Here is a 26,895-nt window from a genome sequence, read left to right on the forward strand (position 1 = left end):
GGGCTCGCTCTGAACCGCAGTCCTCAGATCGTAGTCCACTGAGTAGCTAGGATTGTAGCCTTAAGCTACCAACATCCTGTTTTATGTGTGAATGTGTAATTTCACAATCTTCAAAAAGTTTCTAAATGCTCAATAGGTTGACTTAACAGAAAATTTGATGTAAGTGTACAAAGTATTGGTAAACTGTAAATGGAGCTAATAAAGTATACAGAGTGCAACATAGAGCTGAAAAAATTGAAAAGTATCAATAGAGAACTATGAGAAAATTTTGCCAAAATATTATCACCATGCCAGACAGAACAAATCAGTGACAATATTTGAAGAAACTTATTCCCTAACAACTTTCCAGAACGAATAAAAGCAAAACCAAGAAGTATAATGAATCCTGGGCAAGAAAAACAGAACTCAATTCATACTTAAACAAAAAATTATCAAAATCTATCAGAGGATAAAAGCTGATTACCTTTAGGACCATGACTTGTAGATTGAAAAATGACTTCTGAATGACATCAATGGAATCCTGAATCCAGTTCACTAGTATCTTCAATAGGCAGAAAGGAAAACTGTTGGAGAGAAAACAAAGAGTCAGAAGTCAGGATATCTCAGATTGTTCAGCAACAGCCTGGGCAACTAGCTGATGATGAAATAATATATCTTGGAAATTCTGAGGGAAAATTAGTCTCAACCAACAATTATATATCCAAGTTACCCATGCCAGCAACTATAGAATCTTTTCTTGTCCTTTTTCTTTCCTCTCTTTTATGTAGTGCTGGGGATGAGATCCAAGACAACACACCTGTACTCTACTGAGAGAACATAAATATCTTGTCTCCTCTACACACACATGTGGACACACATGTGCACACACATTCTAACCAGTGAAGACATGTGCCAATGGCTTATGACTGCAATACTAGCTACTCAGAGATCTGAGTGTTACAGATCAAAGCTAGCTTGGGCAGGTAGGTCTATGAGACTCTTGTCTCCAACTAATTACCCTAAAAAGCTGTAAGAACAACTGTAGCTTAAAAGGTAGAGTACTGGGGCCGGGAGTTTGGCCTAGTGGTAGAGTGCTTGCCTAGCATGCGCAAAGACCCGGGTTTGATTCCTCGGTACCACATACATAGAAAAAAGCCGGAAGTGCTGCTGAGGCTCAAGTGGTAGAGCTCTAGCCTTGAGAAAGTCCAAGGACAGTGACAGTGCTCAGGCCCTGAGCTCAAGCCCAGGACTGGCAAAAAAAAAGGTAGAGTACTAGATTTGAGCTAAAAAGCTAAGAGATAGCACCCAATCCCTGAGTTCAAACCCTAATATTGGAACACACAAAATAATCAAGTGTTGGGGCTGTGAGTGGTAGAGTGCTTGCCTAGCATGCATAAAGGCCCAGGTTCAATTCCTCAGTACCACATACATAGAAAAGACGCGGTGCTGTGGCTCAAGTGGTAGAGTTCTAGCCTTGAGAAAGCCCAAGGACAGTGCTCAGGCCCTGAACTCAAGTCCCAGGACTGGCAAAAAAAATATAATCAGTGAAATATAGGGCTAGAGGAATGGCTCAGCATTAACTTGCCAACATTACTTGTTTGAGGCTCAAATTTCAAGAACCATTACTCCATAAAGAAAAATACAATGCTCATATACACCTTTGAAAAAGTGAAAGCTTTTACAGTGATAGAGTTTGACCTAGGGCCTGGTCCTTGCTATATAATTGTTCTACAATTGATCCATGCCCTTAGCTAAACTAAACAATTTCTTAACAGAAAGTTGTAAATTTGGAGAATAAAAATGTGGTTATGAAATGGAGAGATAAAGTGTGAACAAATAAAGCATTAGTACTCACTAGACAGTATATTGAAAATGAACTATACAACTTGTGGGTGGGGGTGGGCGGGAAAAACTAGGATAAAGGGAAGGGGTATCTAAAAGAAATGTACTTTTTACCTGACTTATGTAATTTGTGACCCTCATCTATATAAGTTTATAATAACAATGAAACTTTTTGAAAGAAATTTGCATTAAAGGATTAGCATTTAGGGTCAGGAGTGTGATCTACTGGTGTAATGCTTGCCTAGCATACACGAAGCCCTGGGTTTGGTTCTTCGGTACCACCTACATAGAAAAAGCCAGAAGTGGTACTATGGTTCAAGTTGGTGGAGTGCTAGCATTGCGAAAGATTATAGATGGTGCCCAGGCCTTGAGTTCAAGCCCCAGAACTGGAGAGAATAAAAGGATTAGCATTATATCAATGCCGGTGGCTCGCACCTGTAATCCTAGTTACTCAGGAGGCTGAGATCTGAGGATCAAGGTTCAAAGCCAGCCCGGGCACAAAAGGACCTGAGACTCTTATCTCCAATTAACCTCTAGAAAATGGGAAGTGGGGCTTGGTTCAAGCATAGGGCAGTAGCCTTGAGCTGAAGAGCTTAGGGACAATGAGTAGGCCTAGGGGTAGGGGACAGTGCCCAGGGAGAGTTCAAGTCCCATGACCCACAAAAAGAAACAAATACTAACATTTATTAAAGGGAGAAAGTTTTTTATTTTTTTATTTTTTATTGTTGGGGTAATGTATAGAGGGGTTAGTTACATACACCAGGTAGTAGGTACATTATTGATACCCCTTCTCATGTTTCTTTTCCCATTGCCCTCCCCACACCACTCCCAAAGAGGAGAAAGTTTAAAAAAAAACAATCTATGCTGAAAAAATGCCCAACTAGACAGTTATCAGTGGTGTATGCTTGTAATTCTAGCTAGTCAGGAAGCTGAGTTCTGAGGATTACAGTTCAAAGGTATCGTAGACATGGAAGTCCATGAGACTTTTATCTCCAATAAACTACAAAAAATGATGCTGTGGTGAAACTGATAGAGCACTATCCTTGAACACACACAAAAGCCCAGGTCCTGAGTTGAAGACCCAGGAGAAGCACACACACAATGTGGAAAATGTCTTGTGTAACTTGTAGGCAGGGTCGGCAAGGGGACTTAGGGAAAGTCAAGGAAGGGATGACATTGTCCAAAAAAAGAAATGTACTCATTACCTGAATTGCTAAATGGCAACCTCTCTGCACAGCACCTTAATAATAATAATAGTAATAAATTATATTCTAAAAAGTGTACAACTACAGCAAGGTGGTCAAGTATTTATAAATCAATGCATCAACTGAATATTATTTTCTCATGCATTAGAATATTAAAAATTAAAAAGAAAAAAGTCAGGCACTGATGGCTCACACCTGTAATCCTAGTTACTCAGGAGGGTGAGATTTGAGGATCATAGTTCAGAACAAGCCTGGGCAGGAAAGCCTGAGAGAATACTATCTGAAGTTAACCACTAGAAAATTGGAAGTGCCATTGTGGCTCAACTGGTAGAGTGGTAGCCTTGAGCTGAAGAGGTCAGGGACAGTGCCAAGCCTAGAGTTTAAGCCCTACTACTGACCAAAAAAAAGAAAGAAAGGCCGGGAGTTTGGCCTAGTGGTTAAAGTGCTTGCCTAGCATGCACGAAGACCCGGGTTCGATTCCTCGGTACCACATATATAGAAAAAAAAAGCGAGACGTGGTGCTGAGGCTCAAGTGGTAGAGTCTTGAGAAAGTCCAAGGACAGTGCTCAGGCCTTGAGCTCAAGCCCAGGACTGGCAAAAAAAAAAAAAGAAAGAAAATGATGGCGATGTAGGGAAATAAGGACTCATGTATTCTCCAAGTAGAGGATTTTGAAGCTTGAAGAGGTTGGGAGTTTGGCCTAGTGGTAAAGTGCTTGCCTAGCATGCACAAAGACCAGGGTTCGGTTCCTCGGTACCACATACATAGAAAAAAGCTGGAAATGGTGCTGAGGCTCAAGTGGTAGAGCTCTAGCCTTGAGAAAGCCCAAGAACAGTGCTCAGGCTCTGAGCTCAACCCAGGACTGGCAAAAAAAAAAAAGCTTGAAGAGTGATTGGATCACCAAGCAGCATGTAGCAAAATGTTAAATATATACACTAGTTAACCGAGCAAGAATGTAGTAGCCTAATGGTATTTAGGTGACATTTTAGGGTTTTTATGCACTATTTCAGCATTTCTGAGCTAAGAAGTTGTAATTATTTGGACTTGGGTATACCAGTGGGATTTATGGTGATTCAGAGAGGACTGTCTCAAAGACAACGGGAAGAGTTGTTTGAGTCTTTAGAGAGAAGAATAGCCTGGAATCCATTTCAGACAGAAACTGCCCATTCTGCAATTAGAGGGAGCTTACTGCAGTGAGCTTCCTGGTGAAATAACAGGCTGACATGGGGGTAATGCTATCTCAGCAGGTGCCCCAGCTATACAGAACATTCTCAAAAAGAAAATGGCTCAGAAGTGCCATGGTGTCACAGTCTAGAGCTGCCATGAGAAAACTTAGTCATAAACATGACTGAAAGTGAGTTGATGTGGGTGAGAAGTAGCCAACTGTGAAGTTTCAGAGTGTGTTGATCCTGATGAGTCCTGGCTGAAGCAGGGAGAATCTTGAGGTAAAAGCCAACCTGAGGACCGGGAGTTTGGCCTAGTGGTAGAGTGCTTGCCTAGCATGCATGAAGACCCAGGTTCGATTCCTCGGTACCACATGCATATAAAAAAGCCGGAAGTGGTGCTGAGGCTCAAGTGGTAGAGCTCTAGCCTTGAGAAAGTCCAAGGACAGTGCTCAGGCCCTGAGCTCAAGCCCAGGACTGGCCAAAAAAAAAAAAGCCAACCTGAGCTGCATAGTTAGACCTTGCCCTAAAACAACAACAAAAGAAAAAAGTCCGAATGTACTTTGTATTGTGGTGGTAAATTGTGTATATCCATATCACCAGTCACAAAGTGTGATTTCCCTTTCACATCTACAACTTTTCTAGATACCATCACCATCTAGTTACAAAAAAAAACTTTTTTGCCCCCTAAAAATACCCTACCTCTTCGTGCACAGGGAATCCCTTTGGAATTAATAGCTCAAAAAAAGGTATAAAGAAATCGAATTTGTCTATATACGGTTGAATGTACCAGTGACGAATGCCCGAAAAATCAATAAAATCATAAATGCAGAGATACCAGTGTGCAGCAGCAAGGCAGACTCTGGCGGAGCGATCGACTTGCAGTACTTGCGATACCTGTCTTTCCACTTATATAATATGGTCTGAGGTAGTTGAGAAGCACATCTACCGGCGGATATACACATGTAGGGGAAGCCGAGGCATGTGACGCTTTCCGGATGTAGGCATGCAGCAGAGGCAGTGGTTGAGGTGGGCATTTCCCGGATATAGGTTTACAGCGGAGGCAGAGGAAAGGGCTAGTTCAGAGGTTGCCGGATGTGGGCATGCAGCGGAGGCATCTCAGTGTGGTAGTGGAAGCGGATTTTTTGCCGGATGTAGCTGGGAGGCGGAGGGATATCTGCGAGGTGCTGATTAAGCCCAACATGGGGACGTGCAGGCAATAGCAGTGTGGCGAGGACACAGACTTGCGAGCAGACGCGCACGCGGAGTAATCTCCAGCGGAAGGGGCGGGACTTAGGCACCGGCGTCTTACAAAGACACCCCGCCATATTTGACCCGTGAGGTCGCGAGCAGTTGGACGCCATCATGTCGGATTCTGAGGCGAGCCCGGAGATTCTTGAGATCTTTGAGGATGTGATTGACGACATAGAGTCCAGGCCTGATGAGATGACCGTGCAGGTGTTGCGGGACATGGCCAATCGCCTGCGCATTCATTTCATCAAGGCCACATGTGCTTCGAGCTCTGGGTAAGGACCCGGCATTGAAGGCCGCATCGTGCTGTTTTTCGGACGGAGTAGAAGTTAGTCAGAAGGCAGTGGGGGATGGTCACCGGGATGGGCCATTAAGCCATTACTGGGCGTCAGAGTCCGTCAAGGCACCGTTTCTGGCCGTCGGGGTCCATAGAGGCCCTGCTAGCCATCGAGAGTCTGCGTGCCTCCCATGTCGTGAGTTATGAAGGCAACAGACCTCATTGTTTGTTTTTTTTTCTTAACCCTCTTGAATGGGCAGGCGACAGTTAGCATTTCAGCTCTGGCACAGACCAATTTTTCTTGTATAAAGTATTCCAAAGGCCCGAGGATGAGTCAGTTTAATATTTTGATCTGAGTGCCAGTACTTCATGCCTCTAATCACAGCTATTCAGGGGACCGATATTTGAGGATCACAGTTCAAGCCACCCAGGGTAAGAAAGTCCTAAGCCTCTTATCTCCAGTTAATTACCAGAAATGGAGCTGTGGCTCAAAGTGGTAGAGCACTAGCCTTCAACAAAAATATCAGGGGCAGTGCTCAGGCCCTGTGTTCAAGCCCCTATACCAACACACATGCACCAAGTATTTTCTTGACACTTTTTTGCACCAATATTAGTACAGAATGCTTGTCTGAGGTTTTTGTTGTTGTTTTTCTGTTTGTTTTTTGCTTTTGTTGTTTTTCCAGATTCTCCACCCCATTCCTTTCTGTTTAACTCAAACTAAGCCTTACACTTGACTTTGGAAAGTACCTTACCACTTATGCCACAGCTCAGCCCTTAAAGATTCCTTTTCTGGCTGGAAGCCTGGCCTAGTGGTACAGTGCTCACCTAGCATGCACAAAGCCCTGGGTTCAATTTCTCAGTACCACATATACAGAAAAAGCTGAAAGTGGTGCTGTGGCTCAGAGATAGAGTGCTGGCCTTGACAAAGCACAAGGACAGTGCCCAGGCCCTGAGTTGAAACCACAGGACTGGCAAATAAAATGGAGGCTTCCACATTTGTTCTAGTGGACCTCAGGCTGTACCCCTACCTTCTTTGATCAGTACTACTAACGTTTCTCTGAAATAGTTGAAACTAAGACATGTGCCTCAGAACCCAGCTTCTTGGGAGGTTTTGTGTGTGTGTGTGTGTGTGCGTATTTGTGTGCCAGGCTTGAACTTATGGCCTGAGCAGTGTCCCTAATATTTTTCAAGACTAGCACTCTAACCACTTGTGTCACAACTCCTATAATATGGAGAAATTGAACCCAGGACTTCATGCATGCTAAAGAAGTACTCTGTACCACTAAGGAACACTCCAGGCCCCTTGTTTTTTTTTTAATTATTGTTCCAGTGTCCTTAAGTTATATGTATTAGCTCATGCCTATATCCTGTAATCCTAGCTATTTTAGAAGCTGAGTTCTGATGACTATGATTCAAAGCCAGCCTAAGCAGAAAGTCTTTAAGACTCTTATGTACAATTAATCACCAAAAACCTATAAGTGGAGCTGTGACCCAAGTAGTCACCAGCCTTGATCTTGAAAAAGCCAAGGGAGAGTAAAAGCATTTTCAATTCCCTAGTACTGGCACACAGGAAAATTCTATGTCTGCCTTTCTAGTGGTAACTTGATTTTTTTAGGTTTTCTGTTCGTAGTTAGCCGGTTCTTTTGCTTAACTGGTTTGCAGGCATGCAGTTTGCAGTAGTTTTAACTTTTATGGAATTGGTAGTAACAGTCCCTCTTTTTTTGTTTTTGGTGATAATGCTTTTGTTTGGGTTTTTTGAGTTTCTCATATGTTCTAGATATTAACTCTCTGATACTTTATAGTTTCTTTTGTTGTTGTTTTTGCCAGTCCTGGGGCTTGAACTCAGAGACTGGGCACTGTCCTTGGGCTTTTCCAAGGCTAGAGTTCTACCACTTGAGCCACAGCATCACTGATGGCTTTTTCTGTTTATGTGGTACTGAGGAATCAAACCCAGGGCTTCTTGCATGCTAGGCAAGCACTCTACCACTAGGCCATGCTTCCAGACCCTATAAATATTTTCTATAAATACTCTTTTCCTCTGTCCTGTACCCTCCCACTCATTTAGTTAAGAACTAACTGGTCTTGCATATAGGCTACTTTCTAGGAATGAAAGATTTCTGTTTTTCACCATTCACTTTCCAAATGGATTCATTTTAGGTGGAAGAATGGAACATACATGGTATTTATGATTAAATAATGAACTGAAGTTTCCTTATCATGTGAATATACAAGAAATAAAAATCACACAAGTGAAAGAGTACTCAAGTGAGAATTACAAGATGAACTTTTCCTCAAGTGTATGGTACCTCTCTGATACAAGGGAGCATCTGAGTACATACAAGAAAGATTGTGACATTTTTGAGCTTCTAAGTGGCCTTCAGAAATTTATGCTTCGGAGGCAGTAGCTCTGCAACCCTCAAACTTGACTTGATTCTTCCAGTTCAGTAGAAAGGACATTGCTATATCTGTATCTGGTCTGAGAAGACCATAGGTAGCACTGGAATACTTGTGTTCCTTGGGAGTCATATGCTTGTGGAAAAAAAAAACTTGTTTCATGTGTTCTTTTTAGCCACCCCATATCATGTAGCAGTGCTGCCGAGATCATGTCTGTGCTGTTCTTCCATACCATGAAATATAAACCCTCAGACACAGAGAACCCAAACAACGACCGATTCATCCTTTCAAAGGTAAATTAATGGGGGAACCCTGACTCTGTTCGTTCTCTCACCCAGGATTTATTTTAGTTTTATCAATGCTTTCATTTTCTCCAGCTAAGTCTGTCTGGAAAATAACCAAAAAAAGACCTTTGTGTGAACTTATTTTGTCAGTTGTGGGGCTTGAACTTGGCCTGGGTACTGTCCCTGAGCCTCTTTGTGCTCAAGGGTAGCAATCTCCTACTTGAGCCACAGCACCACTTCCAGTTTTTGAGTGGTTAATTGGAAATAAGAGTCTCACGGGGACTTTTCTGCCCAGGCTGGTTTCAGTCTTCATCTATGATTACAGGCATGAGCCACTGGCATTCGACCTGTGTGAACTTCTTGAAATATACTGGAACAAAGATAAGATATCTGCCTTTTTGGATTCCTCTATCACCCTATATGCAGCTCCTCTGAGTTATTCATAAGAATTACTGAGGGGGAAAAAAGAAAGGAATCCATTTTGGGGGCCCTTGTGGCACACCAGCCATCTTCCTGACATCCCACACATTTTACAAAGGCTCTTGTCTCCATAGCACCCTAAAATAAAGCCTTGTGAAAGAAAGTGCACCTTCTCGATCAGGAGGACATAGATTTATGTGAGTATTAAGCCCAAGTTCAACATTGGCTTTAGAGAGATGATATTGTAAGACCTCGGCCCCAAAGGCCTGCAAGGCAATGGGGAACCAGAGCTTATTGCAGGAGCAAGGTAGGAGCCATAGAGAAGACCTAGTCAGAAGAAACTTCAGTTTTACTAGAAAAGCAAAACTGAAAGGGAGGCTTTCCAGGTACAGAGCATGTAGAGAATATCAAAGAAGGACTGAAGAGTCCAGGGAAGAAGATCTGAGAATAACTACAATTAATTTATCTGCTGTAGTAGTGGATGTGCACTAATCTTTGCTTGACTGAAGCTCATGAACAGAGGAGAGAAACAGACAAGAAACAAACCAAGAAACAAGTCCATAGCATATACCTATTGTGGCTGAGCATTCTGCAGCCGTGTAATTTGGAAGACGACAGAAACACTAGTTGAAAGAGATAATGGTCCACAAAGACCTTGATGATGGTGCTGGTACTGGGCAGCAATTTGGAACAGATGAGACAGTACACTGTGCTTCCGTGTAGATGTAAGCTTTTATGTAGCAGGAGCTGCAAGTGCTAAGGCCCTGAGGCAAACATATACCCATCATATTCAATGGGCAGCAGTAAAACCAGAGTAAGCCAGGCATGGGGATGCATGCCTGTAAGGCTAGCGTATTAGAGGAGTTCAAGACCAGCTGGCCCATATACTGATACCTCCATCTCAAAAACAAAACCAAACCAAAAAACAGTCACTAGTGGCTTATACTCGTAATCCTAGATCTGAGGATCACAGTTCAAAGCCAGCTGGCGCAGGAAAATCCATGAGACTCATTATCTTCAATTAACTACCAGGAAGACAGAAGTAGAACTGTAGCATAAATGGTAGAAGACTAGTTTTGAGTCCAGGAGCTCAGAGACAACGCCTAGGCCCTGAGTTCAATTCCTAAGACTATCACAAATAAAATGGCTGTAGCATTCAGAGCACTGGGAAGACAAGTAGGAGATGATGGAGGTTGGAGTGCCTAGACTGGCTCAAGTTGAACTCTGTTGACAGGCTGTTGGAAGATCTTAACCAACAGAAATATGCTAAGTTTGCTTAAATTTTAACAGACCCCCTCTGGTGGCTGAGTTGAAAATGGATTCAGTGTGATCAGGGTGGCCAGGGAGGAGACCATGCAATGACAGATAAGGACCAGGCTAAGGTAGTGACAATAGAAGCTATTTTTTTAACAAATTCAGTATGCTAGGAAGCTCAAGAGCAGGGTATCTTCTGCCTGAACATTTCAGCAGGCCTTGCCTCCCTTGAAGGGCTGCATTATCATCAAAGGGACTTATTAATGGAATATTAGCAGAAGCAAGACAAAGTGGGGCTAGAAAGTTATTTGTTTTTAGTATCAACACTTCTAGATGACCACTTCTAAGATCTCAGTTGACTAGAGTTTCACAACCCAAGAACTTTACCAGAAACTATGTTTCTGGTTTCTATTTGAGAACATAGGTTCTCCAGAAGATTCAATGTCAGATTTTTTGCATAGCTGGGGGAAAGTCTTTTTTAGCATGTTTGCTCTGCTTTCTCTATGCTCAGAAAGTTCCAAGTACCCTAACCACACTGAATTCTGGTTTCCCTTGGACATCGACAGTGAAAATCTTCCTTTGTCATCTTTGTTTCCAGCTCAGGCTGAATGTATGGTGAAGTTATAATACTGATGTAGGACTTACAGTACACGTGAATGTGGAAAAGAAGAATTTAGTCAGGGGAGGGAAACTGGTAAAAACATGGGAAGGGAGGAGTATCAATGTTGAAGAAGTAATGTACCCACTAATTGATGAATATAACTGTAACACATCTATAAATCACCCTGACAATAAAATACAATCAAAAAAAGGGTAAACTATAGAAAACAAGAAAAAAGAGGGCCAGGAGTTTGGCCTCATGGTAGAGTACTTGCCTAATATGCACAAAAACCCAGGTTTGAGTCCTCAGTCCCACATACATAGAAAAAAGCCAGAAGTGATGCTGTAGCTCATGTGGTAGAGCTGAAGCCTTAAAAAAGCTCAAGGATAGTGCTCAGGCCCTGAGTTCAAGGCCCAGGACTGGCAAAAGAGAGTGGGGGAGGAAAGGAAAAGGGAAAGGAAAGGAAAAAGAAAATAAATGTACCAAGTGGGGTGGGAGGAGACTTTAAGATGAGACACTACCATTCATTCTGTGTGCATAGGATAAGAGTAGAGCAGCCTGCAGTAAGCACCCGAAATCTGCCTGAGACTGATGTTCTGAAGCTTTTTATTGGGTCCCTAATTGTTTACAGAGGCTGTCATTTATTGATGTGGCAATGGGATGGTTTGGGCAAGGACTTGGAGCTGCATGCGGGATGGCATATACTGGCAAGTACTTTGACCGGGCAAGGTAAGACACTAAGATCTATTTCACTGTCCTACCCCACCCTTTGACATAAAGCCTTAGTTTGAAAAAAAAAACAGTGATGATCTTGAAAATTCAGGTTACCAAGCATTGAGGCCATAAAGAAATCACATTTTTGGAAATTTTTAGCATGCTTGATGATGCTCTAAATGGTGACTGCTGTTTTTGTATTTGTTTTTTTTAAGAGCAACAGCTACCTGCTGGATGTTGATGGCATGTACCTGTGGTTTTAGCTACTCAGGCTAAAATTTAAAGACTGAAAGTCAAAGCCAGCCAGGGCACAAAGTCTGTGAGACTTTAGTCTTCAGTTAACCAGCCAGAAAATGGAAAATGGAGGTGTAGCTCAAGTGGTAGAGTACCAGTCTTGAACAAAAAGCCATGGGAAAGTGCAAGGCCCTGGAGTTCAAGCCCCAGTACTGGTACAAGTGGGAGGCAGAGACAGACAGCTTCCTGATCTCTATCTCTCTTGAACTTCACTATAGAATGAGTACATTTACATATTTACCTTTGCATTGGACTTCTCTACACCAACACCTTTTTCCAAGTTGGTTTCCCGTAATGACAAGAAGATTGGTCTTTTCCTTTTGTGTCTTGTACTCAGCTGCTGGTGGTGTGGAAACACAACCACAGTGAGTTGAGCCTCAGAAGTCCCTGCTCCCCTCTGCTGCTTTTCCAAGGCTTGAGTCCACAGCCCTTAGGCCCAGTTTCTCCAGGATGGGTACTTCTCCTTTGGGGTCTCCTTGAAGTAGAGACAAGCCCTAAAGGACCAGTCCCTTGAACAGCAATTTCCACATGTCTGATGAAAATTTTCACTTAATTATTTGCCTGTTCTAATTCTGGGTTTAATAATTTTTCCAACTTACAGCATTTTGATGAGGTTAGAATTTGTTTTGCTAGTAAAAATGATTTCCATTGTCTGTGCTGCCGAGGAACTTACTATTTACAACAGCACATGTTTTTGAGGTAGAATGTTTTTATTTTTTTGATTGGTAGAACTGTAAATAAATTGTAAGATCAGAAATAGGTAACACTGCTTCAAATGGAATTTACCAAGAAAATGTTTATGTGATAGTTGTTTAGATTTCAGGTAGCTGCTTCTTTTCCATTCCTGTCTTAATTGCTTATTGGAAGTAGCATGAGCTTAACACAGTCTAACAGCTAGAATGAGAAGGCTAGCCAAAGGTGAAGCTCTTGTCATGAGGCTCGGGGCTCTCTTCTTTCATTACCAGGGCTTGAACTCAGGGCCTCATATGCTCACGCAGCTTGCTTCCTTTCTCTCTCATCACTTGGGTCCTCCTACTTGCAATCAGATATTTTTACTACTTAGTTGAACTTTTCTGCCTGAGCTGTCTTTGAAATGCAATCCTTAGATCTCAGCCTCTTGAGTAGCTAGGATTTACAGGTGTGAGCCATGGACTCCCAGCTTCTTGAGGTCCAGGCTTCTAAATGTTAATTTTCTTGGCTGCTGAGTTTGAGCATGGTTGCTGAGGAAAATAGTCTTAGCAACCAATCTGTTTGTTGTTGTTGTTGTTGTTGTTCTTTGCCTGAGATGCATTTGTGTGGCACAATTGAGTCCCAGGAGGGTCTTAATCCTTTCTTATTCCAGCTACCGAGTGTTCTGCCTCCTGGGAGATGGTGAGTCCTCAGAAGGCTCTGTCTGGGAGGCATTGGCCTTTGCTACCCACTACAGTCTGGATAATCTCGTGCTGATCTTTGATGTGAACCGCCTGGGACATGGTAGCATCTTGCCTGTTGAGCACTGCATAGAGACCTATCAGAAGCGCTGTGAAGCTTTTGGGTAACGGTTGTCTTCTTGCTTTATCTTCTTTGTGTCCCATCCTCCTTCTTCCTTATAACCTTGTCCTCCTGTTGATAGGTGGAATACTTACGTGGTGGATGGCCGTGATGTGGAAGCACTATGCCGGGTATTTTGGAAGGCAGCTAAGGTGAAGGGCAGGCCCACTGCTGTGGTTGCCAAGACATTCAAGGGCCGGGGCATGCCAAGTAAGTATTTCCTTTCTGCTTGTGAGGATTTAAAACCTTCGTCGCCATAGTAGAAGAGGCAGAGAGTGAACATTGCCCTCAGTAAATAACAATAGGAGGAGGGGAATACCAAATGTCCAGCAGGTATACAGTGAGTTTATACTTATGTGAGGGAGTCACTAAGAGAACAGTTTTGTCAGAGAGGACAAAGAATGCTGTCCATATTCGCACAGTCAGAAAAAATGCTGTACGTATGAACAGGGTGCACATGAATGTACACATGCCTAGATCTAGAGCATCTGCAAGCAAAATGGGACTAGTTAAGTATTGCAGCTGGGGAAGGAAGGCATCCCAAAGGATAGATCTTTGCACATTTCAAGGATGTCAACTGCAATTACTCATTTCAGTGTATTACTTATAGCAATTTTAGTATCTAGAGCGAGATACATGTTTTTTTTTTAAAGAATTTAAGAGTGTAACTGTTATATGCCTCTCCCCAAGATACTGTCCTTGCCACCACCTCTCCCACATATGCCTCCCATACATGTCTAATCCCTAAGTGTATCTCAGATGCTTTCTTTCCATCCCATCTCTACTTCCCTCATCCTCCTCCCTGAATATCAGTGGCTTTTTGACGAGTTTATTGCTCATTTGCCTCCAAGCCAGTGTCTACAGTGGTCTTTTCTACAACATATCTGATTATTAACTCCCCCAAAACCTTTCATGGTTCTCAAAACTTCAACCTGAAACTCCCAAACTCCTCTCTCGGCTGTCTGTATAACTGCCTCTCCATCCTTGCCTCCCTTACTATTCCCTGCCCATTTACCAGCATTCAGGCCAGTGGCCCCATCAGAAGCCACAAGCCCTGTGTTCAAACGGTTCTTCCTCCCACCCTCCTCTACTTTTCCCTTCCTTCCTTTATCTTCCTTTGTCTTTTCCCTTTCCTTTCTCCTTCCTTCCTTGGACTGTGCTTTATCTAGATCTTGATCTACCCCTTCTAGCTCCTTTTGCTTTACTTACTTGCTGGATAAGATGTCATATTTTTGCCTAGGGCTGGCCCCAGACTATGATTCTCCCACCTATGCCTCCCATGCACCTGGGATTACAGGTATGTGCTTCCACTGCCCAGCTTGTTCATTGAGAAAATGTTCTCTTTAACCTTTAACCTGGGATAGCCTTGAACCTAGCTAGATCCTTCCCATGTGGGCTTCCCCTCCTTTGGGATTATAGCCAAACCAGGGTTTTGTGACTACAGTACCATCCCCGGAACTCAGTCACATACTTTCTTTTGTTGTTGTTTGTGGTGCTTGAAGTTAGGGCCTGGGCACTCTCTCTGAGCTCTTCAGCTCAAGGCTAGTGCTTGAGCCACAGTGCCACTTCTAGTTTTCTAGAGGTTAATTAGAGATAAGAATCACATGGACTTTAGTGCCCGAGTTAGCATTGAACCGAGATCCTCAGATCTCAGCCTCCTGAGTAGCTAGGATTTCACGTGTGAGCCACCAGTGCCCAACTGAACTGAGTCAAATTCTTAATCCTGTGAATTCTAGACTAACATCCTTTCCATCAGGATGTCTTTCAGATAACTTACTAAGTATGCATTAAATACTTGCATGAATGGATTTTGTTACAGATGTTGAGGATGCAGAAAGTTGGTATGGAAAACCAATGCCAAAAGAAAGAGCAGATGCAATTATTAAGTTAATTGAGAGCCAAATAAAGACCAACAAGAGTCTTTTACCAGAACCTCCTATTGAGGACTCACGTAAAATCATTATTGGAGAAATAAAAATGACCTCTCCACCTGTTTACAAAATTGGTGACATGGTAGGTAAAATTGTGTATGATTAAGTTACATATATTGACCTGCTTTGTTCTCTGATTTTCTTCCCTCTTACTACATAGTAGTCTTCATTTAAACGTATCTCCATGGATAAGATAATTACTAGTGTGACATCTAGTTTAACATAATTATAAGCAGTAAAGAAGAGTTAATCAGGGCCGGGAGTTTGGATTAGTGGTAGAGTGCTTGCCTAGTATGCACCAAGACCCGGGTTCGATTCCTCAGTACCACATACATAGAAAAAGTCGAAAGTGGTGCTGAGGCTCAAGTGGTAGAGCTCTGGCCTTGAGAAAAGTCCAAGGACAGTGCTCAAGCCCTGAGTTCAAGCCCAGGACTGGCAAAAAAAGAAGAGTTAATTATATTTCACTAGCTTTAATATTTATTCTTTCTTTTGGGGGTCATGGGACTTGAACTCTGGGCCTGGGTGCTGTCCCTGAGCTCTTCAGCTCAAGGCTACCGCCCTACCCTTGAGCCACAGCCTCACTTCTAGTTTTCTAGTGATTAATCGAAGAGTCTCATGGCTTTGTAGTGCTCCAGCTGGCTTTGAACTTGATCCTCAGATCTCAGCCTCCTGAGTAGCTGGGATTACAGGCATGAGCCAATGCGCCCGGCTCTTTCTAAAGTTTTTTGTAATGGACAAAGTCTCACTGTATAAATCAAACCTAAAACTCAAGGTGCTTCCTATGTTTCCTCAAGCTTGTGGGCAGCATGCCCAAACTCCCAGACAGGTGTTTCTGTCAGTCCGCTGTGTTTAGTTGCAAGGATTTCACTGCAAGGATTTCACCATGTCTGTTGTTTTCGTTACTGTTTAAAAGGGTACACATTTGTGATCAGCATTGTGACTTGGAGATAATAAAATTTAGACTATTAAAAAAAAACTCGAGGTGCTTCCTTAGCGCCTCCTAAGTGCTGGATTTATAGGTATGTATTTAATTTGTACTGGTACTGGGGCTTGAACTCAGCGTCTGGGTTCTGTCCCTTCAGCTTTTTCACTCAAGACTAGGATTCTATCTGTCACTTACTTTAGCCACAGCTCCACTTCTGGTTTTGTTGTTGTTTTGTTTTGTTTTTGTTTTTGCTTGCGCTTGCTAATTGGAGATGAAGGTATCATAGACTTCACTGCCCAAGCTCGCTTCGAACCACAATCCTCAGATCTCAGCCTCCTGAGAAATATTACTGGTTGGACACACCAGTGCCCAGCAGCTGTTTTCTCTGCTTTTACGCTTGTTTAAGACTGAAATTTTTTGCCAGTCCTAGGACTTGAACGTAGGGCCTGAGCACTGTCCATGGGCACTCTCAAGGCTACAGCTCTACAACTTGAGCCACACCATCACTTCCAGTCTTTTCTATGTATGCAGAACTGAGGAATCGAATCTGGGTCTTTATGAATGCTAGGCAAGCACTCTACCACTAGGCCAAACTCCAACCCTGTAGGATTGAATTTGTGTGGGGGGGGGTTGTGGGGATTGAACTCTGGGCCTGAGTGCTGTTCTTCAGCTATTCAGCTTATGGCTAGTGTTTACCACTTTGAGTTACAACAACCACTTCTGGTTTTCTGGTGGTTAATTGGAGATAAGAGTCTCACTGCCTTTCCTGCCTGGGCTGGCTTTGAACTTTAATCCTTAGACCTCAGCCAGCTGAGTAGGTAGGATTATAGGCTTGTGCCACTGGCACCCGGCTAGATCTGAATATCTTTTTTTTGCATTTTTTATTGTAATTAGTAAAAGGGTTACATGATATTTGCCAGATAGAAGGTGCATTAATTCATGTACATTGATACCCTTTCACATGTCTTGGTACCCATTTCCCTCCCCCCCCACAACCCCCTGAATATCTTTTACTGATCAGATGTTACCTTTTTAGCACATGTGGTTTTAGTTTGTGGGCTGATACTCAGGGTCTTGTGCTTTTGCGTGGCTTTTTTGCTCAAGGCTGGCTCTCTACCACTTAAGCTATTCCTCCAGTTCTAGCTTTTTTTTTGGTTAGAGATAAGAGTCTTGGATCTGTCTGCCCAGGCTGGCTTCCAACTGTGATCCTCAGATCTCAGGCTCCTGAGGATTATAGGTGAGAGTCACTGGTACCTAGTGGAACGATTTCCTGCTTCCTAACTTTGGTTTGTGGCTTAAAAGTCCAATGTACATGAAAGGACTGCCATTATGTGTCTAGGGCTAAGAATGGATCTATTTTTGAACTTATTCTCTGGAATATACAGGGAAGCAGACCAATGTATCAAAAACCTCTTTATTCAAAATATTTGGAGTCTCGCTGTTGAGTTATGGAGTTTTTCCTGCTTGGTAAGTGAGGGGTTACAAGTATGAACTAAAAACACAATTCAAGAAAAAGTTGGGCACTACATAAGCCATGTAATAAATGGACCATTATTGAGTCAAGTATGTGTTTAAGGTTAGCTAACAACCCATGATAACAATGTTAAAGGAAATTACTGATGGATCACAAGTCTTCATTAACATAGATAACAATTATATGAGAGAGAGCCTTCTTTCTAGGTGCTTTCCAAGACATTTCTTAATTGTTTGACTTTCTTCTAGATGTCTACTAGGAAAGCATGTGGTTTGGCTCTGGCTAAGTTGGGCCATGCAAACAACAGAGTCATTGTCATCGATGGTGACACCAAGAACTCTAGCTTCTCTGAGATATTCAAGAAAGAACATCCTGAGAAGGTCATTGAGTGTTTTATTGCTGAACAGAACATGGTGAGTCTCTCAGGTCTTCTCACTTGACCATCATTCGTCATTCATATAGAGTAGAACTACTCTACATACCCTGTTTCTATAAAAACTAAGAAGTAGCAGGAGCATGGCCTAGTGGTACAGTGCTTGCCTAGCATACATGAAGCCCCGGGTTTAATTCCTCAGTACCACATGAACAGAGAATACCAGAAGTGATGCTATGGGTCAAGTGGTAGAGCTCTAGCCAAGTCCAAGGACAGTGCTCAGGCCCTGACTTCAAGCCCAGGATTGGCAAAAATAAATATGGTTTCTGTTTCCACACTAGAACATAGGTCTTGGAAAATATGTACAAATGTTATCCTAACCACAGTTTTGAAAATGCTAGTAGTTTGGCGTTAATGGGTAAAGCTGTTCTGCTTCTCTGTACTCTAGTCACTAGCTCCATACGCTGTCATGTACATGCACCACCCTTAAGAGAAAAAGGAGTTAACAAAGCCATATGCCAGCATAGAGGAAGATACCCATCTGCTGGTTTTATCACAGAAACCAAAAACAGCCCTCAGTAACTTACTGATTTTCTTCTAGCTAGAAAACTATGAGGTAATAGATCTCATGTGAATACCATGTGTACTTGAGTATTTAGTAGTATTTACATCTTAGAAAGAATTATGCTGGGCAAACCGGGCATAGTGGCCTATGCCTGTATTCCTAGCTACACAAGAGGCTGAGATCTAAGGATCAAGGTTCAAATCCAGCATGGGCACTAACGACCATGAGACTCTTATCTCCCATTAATCTTATTAACCACCAGAAAACCAGCTTGAAAAAGTCCAGGGACAGTGGGGAAGAGTTGTCAATAGCCAGGCATTTCCTTCAGAAAGCTTACTGGATTGATTGATTCCTGTGCTCATCAACCACATAGTTGGTGCCTGGTTGGTATATTCTAACAATCAGAAGAAAAGCAATAGAGCAGAGGCCCAGTAGGGGGAATATTTAGTGTCATAGTTTAAAGAGGTGGCTACAAGAGTGTGATTAAGGGTGATTAAGGATAGCCTCTTTGGCAAGAACATTCAAGCTGATGACAGATATGTAGAGGATGGTTTTCCCAGCAGAGGGTCTTTCTAGCTGTGAGGTGAAAGCCTGAGATGTTTACAGAACACCAGAATGGCCAAACCCTGGTGACTACAGAAGGAAATTGTCTCAGAAAGGCCTCAACAGTCCAAATCATAGGGTTTTTACCAGTCATGTGTAGCATCCCTGATTCCCATGAAGATTGTTGGGAAATCACAAAAGGGCTTTGAGGGACATGTTATGTTATTAAGATCCTGCAATGTGAAGGATTTGTTGGGTGAAAGGACAGAGGAAAACTTTGCTGGTCTTTGGCCAAGCAGTAACTGTGTCATTCTAGAATGACACTCATTACAAAATTACAATGGATAAAGCTGGGCTGGGAATGTAGCTTAGTGGTAGAGTGCTTGCCTAGCATGCATGAAGCCCAGGGTTCAATTCCTCAGTACTCTATAAACAAAAAACCAGAAGTGGCAGTGCAGTTTTAAGTGGTGGAGTGCTAGCCTTGAGCAAAAAAGCTTAGGGATAGCCCCAGGGCCTGAGGGTGGGGCAAGGAGAGAGGGAGAGACAGACAAGATACCCATGGCTAACACCTGCAATCCTAGCTACTCAGGGAGGCCGAGGTCTGAAGTTCATGGTTCAAAGCTAGCCAGGACAGCAAGTCCTATGAGATTGTTATCTCCAATTAACTCCAAAAAAGATGGGTAAAGCCGTGTGGGGTGGCTCACACCTGTAATCCTAGCTACTCAGGAGACTGAGATATGAGGATTAAGGTACAAAGCCAGCCCTGGAACAAAAGGACCTGAGACTCTTAGCTCCAATTAACCTCTAAAAATGGGAAGTGGGGCTTGGCTCAAGAATAGGGCAGTAGCCTTGAGCTGAAGAGCTCAGGGACAACACCCAGGCCCAGGGGTAGAGCTGTAGCTTTGAGCTGAAGAGCTTGGGGATAGTACCCAGGTCGAATTCAAGCCCCATGTGCCCCCCCCCTACACACACACAAAAGATGGGTAAAGCTCACACCTATAACCCTAGATACTCAGAAATCTGAGATTCAGAGATTAACAGTTTGAAGTCAGCCCAGGCAGAAAAGTCCATGAGACTCCATCTCCAAAATAGCCAGCAAAAATCTGGGCTGGAGGTAGAGCTCAAGTGGTAGCATACAAACCAAGCAAGTAAAAAGCCATCCCTGAGTTTACAACCTGGTAGCAGAAAAATAATAATAGCAGGAGGAGTGAAAATATGCCTTCTAGAGCTTCAGGGGATTCGTAGGAGACAGTGGGAAGGAGGAAATGGGCCATTTCTATGGCAGATGAATGTAGAACCCAGTTGATTAAAAAATCAAAATTTATGGAGTGGGAGTGTAACATAGTGATAGAGTGCTTGCCTAGCATGCTCAAAGCCCTTTGGTTCAATTCCTAGGTACCACATATACAGAAAAAGCTGGAAGTAGTACTGTGGCTCAAGTGGTAGGGCATTAGCCTTGAGCAAATATGTCAAAAGACAATGCTCAGACCCTGAGTTCAAGCTCCAGGACTGGCAAAAAAAAAAAATCAGGGGCCGGGAGTTTGATCTAGTGTTAGAGTGCTTTCCTAGCATGCACAAAGACCTGAATTTGATTCCTTGGTACCACATGCATGTAAAAAAAGCTAGAAGTGGTGCTGTGGCTCAAGTGGTAAAGCTCTAGCCTTAGAAGGCCAAGTACAGTGCTCAGGCCCTGAGTTCAAGGCCCAGGACTGGAAAAAAAATCAAACCCTGACCTGAGATTGAATGCCTGTAATCTCACCTAATCCAGAGATGAAGACAGGGAGATTGTAGTCTTAAGACGAACCTGGAAAAAGCTCAACTACATCTGGAAAAATACTAGAAGAAAAAAGATCCAGGGCAGGCCCAAGAATCCCTGAGTGTTCGATATTGGTGGCTCATACTTAAAATTCTAGCTACTTAGGAGGCTGAGATCTGAGGGATGTGGTTTGAAGCCAGGCAGGCAGGAAAATCTGAGAGTTACCTCCAGTTAACCAACAAAAACCTGAAATTAGAGGTGTGGCTCCTGTGGAAGGGAACCAACCCTGAGCCAGAAAAGCCAAAAGGCAGCATGAGGCTCTGAATTCAAGCCCCAGTACCAGAAGAAAATGTCAAGGATTTTTAAGTTGGGTGCTGGTAGCTATGCGGGCAGCTGAGATGTGAGGATCATGGTTTGAAGTCAACCCGGGCATGAAAGTCCATGCATGAGACCATTATCTCCAATTACCATCAGAAAACCAGAAGTGGTACCCTGGCTCAAAGTGGTAGAGTGCTAGCTAACCTTGAGCAAAAATAAAACTCAGGGATAGCATGAAGGCCTTGAGTTCAAGCCTCATGACCCTCTGGAAAAAGAAAAGTCAAGGATCTTGACTGTGAAGCCATCCACAGTCGCATAACTGTTGGAAAGTCCTTGCTTACTCTTGGACATGTGGAAACCTCAGCCTCACAGAGCCAAAGAGCCAATGAAGAGTAAGCCCAGAGTTTGGAGCAGTCCCTCTAGTTTTCCATCCCATCAGCAAGAAGTCCGTGATCCAGCATATCCAGTGAGGGAATGGGACATCGCATTGTACTCCTATTTTTTGTCACATCGCCGAAACAGAACAGAATGTGCCCTGAGAAAACAGGCCTGGCTTGTGCCAGATGCTACTTACAAGACAAGTGAGATGCTGTATGAGCTCAAGAGACCTTGCGTTTGGCAGCTTCGAAAGCATTTATGGGAATGGGAATGACAGCCTAGGTGAAGTAGGCTGTAGAGATTACACATGACAAAATAAGAACAGTGACTAGCCAGCTTCTTCAGAAGTTTTCTGTGAAGGTGTGACACACACACATATACATACATATATATATACACACACACACACACACATATACAGGATACTTTCTATAAAGAACAAGACAGAATGGAACATTGATGATACAAGATACTTGCCTAGGGACCGGGAGTTTGGCCTAGTGGTTAAAGTGCTTGCCTAGCATGCATGAAGACCCGGGTTCGAATCCTCGGTACTGTATACATAGAAAAAAGCTGGAAGTGGTGCTGAGGCTCAAGTGGTAGAGCTCTAGCCTTGAGAAAGTCCAAGGACAGTGCTCAGGCCCTGAGCTCAAGCCCAGGACTGGCAAAAAAAAAAAGATATTTGCCTAGTTGTTTTGGTTATAGGATAGTTCAAGAGAAGAACTGATTCAATGGGGATGACATTATTATAAGATTGAATAAATCAATGAGAACAAGAGATGAAAAGCTAAAAGCCAGGCATGGTGGCTCACGCCTGTAATCCTAGCTACTCAGGAAGCTGAGATCTGAGGATCAAGGTTCAAAGCCAGCCCAGGCACAAAAGGACCTGAGGCTTATTTCCAATTAACTTCTAGAAAATGGGAAGTGTGCTTGGCTCAAGGGTAGGGTGGTAGCCTTGAGCTGAAGAGCAAAGGGACAGTGCCCAGGCTGAGTTCAAGCCCCATGACCCACAAAAGAGAAAGAGAGAGGGGGGGGAAGAGAGAGGAAAAGCTGAGTACTAATGGCTTATGCCTGTCATCCTAGCTACTTAGGAGGCTGTGATCTGAAGACGGCAGTTCAACGCAAGCCTGGACAGGAAAGTCAGTAGACTCTGAATGCCAATTAACCATCATAAAGCTAGAAGTACAGTTGTGGCTCAAGTGGTAGCGTGTTAGCTTTGAGCCAGAAAAATCCCCAGGGACAGTGCCCTACGTTCAGGTCCCTGGACTGTTGCGCACAGAACACAGGGAAGATGAGGCAGAGACAAGAATTAAAGGCATTATCTGATCAGGGAGGGAGGCATAGTATGACTGCAAGAGCTGTCCCATTGTGTGCAGAGTAGGGGTTGGCATGAAGTCTGCTGGCAAAAGTAGGAGAAGAAAAGGAACAAGGTCCAAGGGTGTTCTGATTTGTTTTCTTTGCATTGCAGGTGAACGTGGCCCTGGGCTGTGCCATTCGTAATCGGACCATTCCTTTTGCTAATACCTTTGCTTCCCTTTGGACCCGAGCATATGATCAGATCCGCAAGGGAGCTATGTCTCAAATCAACCTCAAACTTATTGGGTCCCGCTGTGGGGCGTCCATTGGTATGAATTCCGTGTGCTATTAACATTCTTTTTCTGCTAAGAAAGACCTGTGAACCTGTTCCTTAAATTTTGTCTATTCTGGACTTCTTTTTAAAAGCTATATTAGGTTTTAAATGCTTCAGATATTCTGGAAAATCTTTGGAACAGATTTCTTGATGTTACTGTAAAGTACTCACTCTCGGTTATTGAGAAATAATTATCTGTCCTGAGGGCTCTTTTTTTGGGGGGGGTCATGGGGCTTGAACTTGGCCTGGGTGCTGTCCCTGAGCTCTTCAACTCAAGGCTACCACCCTACCCCTGGGCCTGGACACTGTCCCTGAGCTCTTCTGCTCAAGGCTACCACCCTACCCTTGAGCTAAGCCCCACTTCCTGTTTTCTAAAGGTTAATTGGAGATAAGAGTTTCAGGTCATTTTGTGCCTGGGCTGGCTTTGAACCTTGATCCTCAGATCTCAGCCTCCTGAGTAGCTAGGATTACAGGCATGATGCACTGCACCCAGCTCTGAGGTCTCTTTTGAGTCTTGACATATGCTAAATATGAATAGGGACAGCACAGAACCAAATCTGTGCTTGGTCATACTAGACGCAGCATGGACAGAGGGAAAGGAAAATTCAGATGGACAGGGCCTAAGATGGGTGACCATACTACCTTTGTATTTTGTACAATGCCCTCCCTAAGGAAAATTATACAGGGAGATAAACAGATGAAAAGCTCACTCCAGGCACAAAGCTTGAAGACTAAAAGGGCACAACTGAAAACAGGAAAGCTTAAGAAGTTTAGAATAGCGTGGGAGTTAGCCGTAGGATGAGAAAGCAATTGAAGAGAAAGAAATAAACAATGTAAGGATTTAAGGCTGTGTGAAAATCAGAAAGCAAGTATTTAAAAGGTTCTCACAGGAGATGGCAGGAAGTGTGTATGTGAGTAGCAAATAAAATTACATGGGAAGGATAAGTCAGCTGCTGTGTCTCTGGTTGGTCCAGTCATCTAAGTAAATTGGATGGATTACATTTACTGTGAGAATGTTACTGGTACACGTTTTGGAAGCATCTGAGAGGCTCCATTAGAGAATTAGACCCAATAAGAAGGCTCTGGGTAAAGTTGAGGCACAGGTGGTCACCCCAAGGAGTGAGTAGAGTAAGAGCAGAGTCATGACAACTGAGGCACAACAACATGGCTTGAGTTGACAGGGCAAGGAAATAGAGAAGGGGAACCAGAGTCTTTCCCTACGGCTGGGTTCAATGTAAGTTTGAAAGTCAAGTCAGCTAAAGGGACAAATGGCTCTAGATAAAGTCCAGAAAAGAGCTCATTTCTGAGGTTAGAGAGTTTCCCTACCAAAGCAATATTTCTAGCCACAAATGGGTTCCAGGTACACCTAGACACCCTTAGTTATAACTACGCCCTATGGTGTTAAAAAGGTTACCTTAAACAACTTGAAAGTCTCAGAAATGAGGACACTTCAATGGGGCAAAACCCATTGTCTTAAACAAAAAGTGGAATATAAAAGGACCAAAGCCAGAGGGGACCTTCCTAAGGAGAAGACAAGGCCAGAAACTGGTAGAGCCACAGTCTACTAATGCTCAGAGAAGAACGCTTTTTATAAGCTTGGGCAGTAGTATCTAGTGAGTGAGCAAGCAACCAGGGTTGGTCTGTTGATCTGTGCTGTTTGAGTGAAATATTAAGGGATTGCAGACATGTAAACGTCAGTGTAAACTATAATGAACAAGTTTTAGGGCTCTGCCAATTTGGGGTTGCTTTCTCAAAAGCGGTTGGGCCAGGCACCAATTTCTCACACCTGTAATTCTGTCTACTTAGGAGGGTGAGATGTTGAGTATTAAAGTCAAAAGGCAACCCAGACAGGAGAGTTCATGAGGCTCTTTTCTGCCAAAAACCAAAAAGCTGAACGTGGCACTATGGCACAAGTGGCCACTAGCCCTGAGAATAAAAGCTCAGGGACAGCACTCAAGCCCCACAATTGGCACCAAAAAAAAAGTAATTGGGACAATAGGAAGAGGATTTTGTGTATGGTAATGGAGTTTGAATGTAGGCCTTCACACTTGCTAGACAAGCACTGTGCACATGCTCACATATTTATTGGACTGTGCCTTTCTCTCAGGTGAAGATGGCCCCACCCAGATGGCCCTGGAGGATCTGGCCATGTTCCGAGCAATTCCCAACTGTACTATTTTCTATCCAAGTGATGCAGTCTCCACAGAGCATGCTGTTTATTTGGCAGCCAATACCAAGGTATTTTTAAGGGGACACTGGTTCTGCTGCAAGTTTCTAACCGATTTTATTTTCCCATTTTGGGGGATAAGTTGTAGAAAATTGGGAAACCATAGTCTTTTTAAAAAGAATAACCTTTACAAGAATAGGTCATTATGCATATGAACACATTGATATTTGTAAAATATTCAAGGATGTTGAATGAATATTTTATGCTTATCTCAATCAGGGCTCAGGGCAAGAAATTATGAGCAGTCTAGGTATTCTAATTGAAAAAAAGTTTAACAAAGTATAATTGTGAAATCACAGGAGAGGGCTCCAGATGGCATCCTGTGCTATAATGCCTTACCAGTGGTGCTGCCCCTTCTGAGGCCACCACCAGAATTTGAGACACACCCCACTTGATGTAAAGACACTGCTGTTTCAACTGACTCTTGAGAACTCTTAGAAAGCTGAAGAGCAGGGCCTGGAGTTTAGCCTGGTGGTAGAGTGCTTGCCTAGCATGCATGAAGACCTGGGTTCGATTCCTCGGTACCACATACATAGAAAAAGCCAAAAGTGGTTCTTTGTGGTAGGACTCTAGCCTTGAGAAAGCACAAGGACAGTGCTCAGACACTGAGTTCAAGCCCCAGGACCGGCAAAAAAGATAATCTAAGGGAAAAAAAGGCTCTGGGCTGTGGACATGGTTCAAGTGATAGAGCCTAGTAAGCCTAAATCCCTGAGTTCTGAGCATGATGATTGTGGCTTTGGACTCATATTTCCCCTATGATCAGATAGAATCAAATTTCTCTCTACCCCTAGCCACAAGAAACCTAGGGAATATAATATTTACCTTTCGCATCTCCCAACTGCCTACCAAATGCCCTACCCTACTACCCTAGACCTGTGCCTTACCCATGGTCCCAGCAACAAGTAACACAGGAATATTCAGGGCATATCATGCAGGTCCTTTTTAAGCATTACAGTTGATACACATCTTTTTTACTGTAATTCTTTTTATTGTAATTAATAGAATGGTTACATTATATTCAACAGATAGAGGGTGCATTACTTCACAAACATTGATAACCTTTCTCATGACATGGACCCCATTTCCCTCCCCTCCCTCCCTCTACATATCTTTTTTGTACTTGATTTTTTGTGTATGTTGTTTGTTTTAGTGGTAGGGATCAAACAAATCATTCTGCCACTGAGCCACACTTCCAGCCTCTATTTATCATATCCTGGAGATTATTTGTTTTTATTATTTCATATATGTAATTATATGATTTTAGAGATCATTTCTGTAGTTTTCATTTTTTCCCAGTTCTGGAGCTTGAACTCAGGGCCTGAGCACTGTCATTTGGTTTTCTCAAGTCTAGCACTCTACTACTTGCCACAGCACCACTTCCAGCTTTTTCTGTGTCTGTGGTACCAAGGAATTGAACCCAGGTTTTCATACATGCTAGACAAACACTCTGCTACTAGGCCACACTCCTGGCCCTGTAATTTTCTTTTTATTGTTTCATACATGCTATAAAATTCCATTCCTATAAAGTTCAAAAGAAGCAAAAACATGGAAGCTTGTTTATAGAATAAC

The 26,895-nt window shown here is 43.1% G+C and overlaps 2 protein-coding genes across 2 annotated transcripts in view; one reads left to right on the forward strand and one right to left on the reverse strand.

Moving 5' to 3' along the window:
• The window catches only part of Tex28 (testis expressed 28), a 42,814-nt gene that overhangs the window by 7,958 nt on the left and 7,961 nt on the right, over nucleotides 1-26,895 (reverse strand). The window contains exon 2 of the mRNA XM_090325836.1: nucleotides 465-563. Coding sequence (XP_090181962.1) covers nucleotides 465-563 — 99 coding nt within the window. The remainder of the gene's footprint in view (nucleotides 1-464; nucleotides 564-26,895) is intronic.
• Tktl1 (transketolase like 1) overlaps nucleotides 5,518-26,895 on the forward strand; it is a 29,407-nt gene continuing 8,029 nt past the window's right edge. The window contains exons 1-10 of the mRNA XM_090325835.1: nucleotides 5,518-5,713; nucleotides 8,285-8,402; nucleotides 11,300-11,397; nucleotides 13,019-13,210; nucleotides 13,289-13,416; nucleotides 14,447-14,503; nucleotides 15,026-15,219; nucleotides 17,785-17,949; nucleotides 22,938-23,094; nucleotides 25,207-25,337. Of these exons, the coding sequence (XP_090181961.1) occupies nucleotides 5,553-5,713; nucleotides 8,285-8,402; nucleotides 11,300-11,397; nucleotides 13,019-13,210; nucleotides 13,289-13,416; nucleotides 14,447-14,503; nucleotides 15,026-15,219; nucleotides 17,785-17,949; nucleotides 22,938-23,094; nucleotides 25,207-25,337 (1,401 nt within the window). The 5' untranslated portion in view covers nucleotides 5,518-5,552. The remainder of the gene's footprint in view (nucleotides 5,714-8,284; nucleotides 8,403-11,299; nucleotides 11,398-13,018; nucleotides 13,211-13,288; nucleotides 13,417-14,446; nucleotides 14,504-15,025; nucleotides 15,220-17,784; nucleotides 17,950-22,937; nucleotides 23,095-25,206; nucleotides 25,338-26,895) is intronic.

Source organism: Megascapheus bottae, chromosome X (assembly GCF_031878675.1).
Source record: "Megascapheus bottae isolate mThoBot1 chromosome X, mThoBot2.hap1, whole genome shotgun sequence".
Classification (NCBI taxonomy): Eukaryota; Metazoa; Chordata; class Mammalia; order Rodentia; family Geomyidae; genus Megascapheus; species Megascapheus bottae.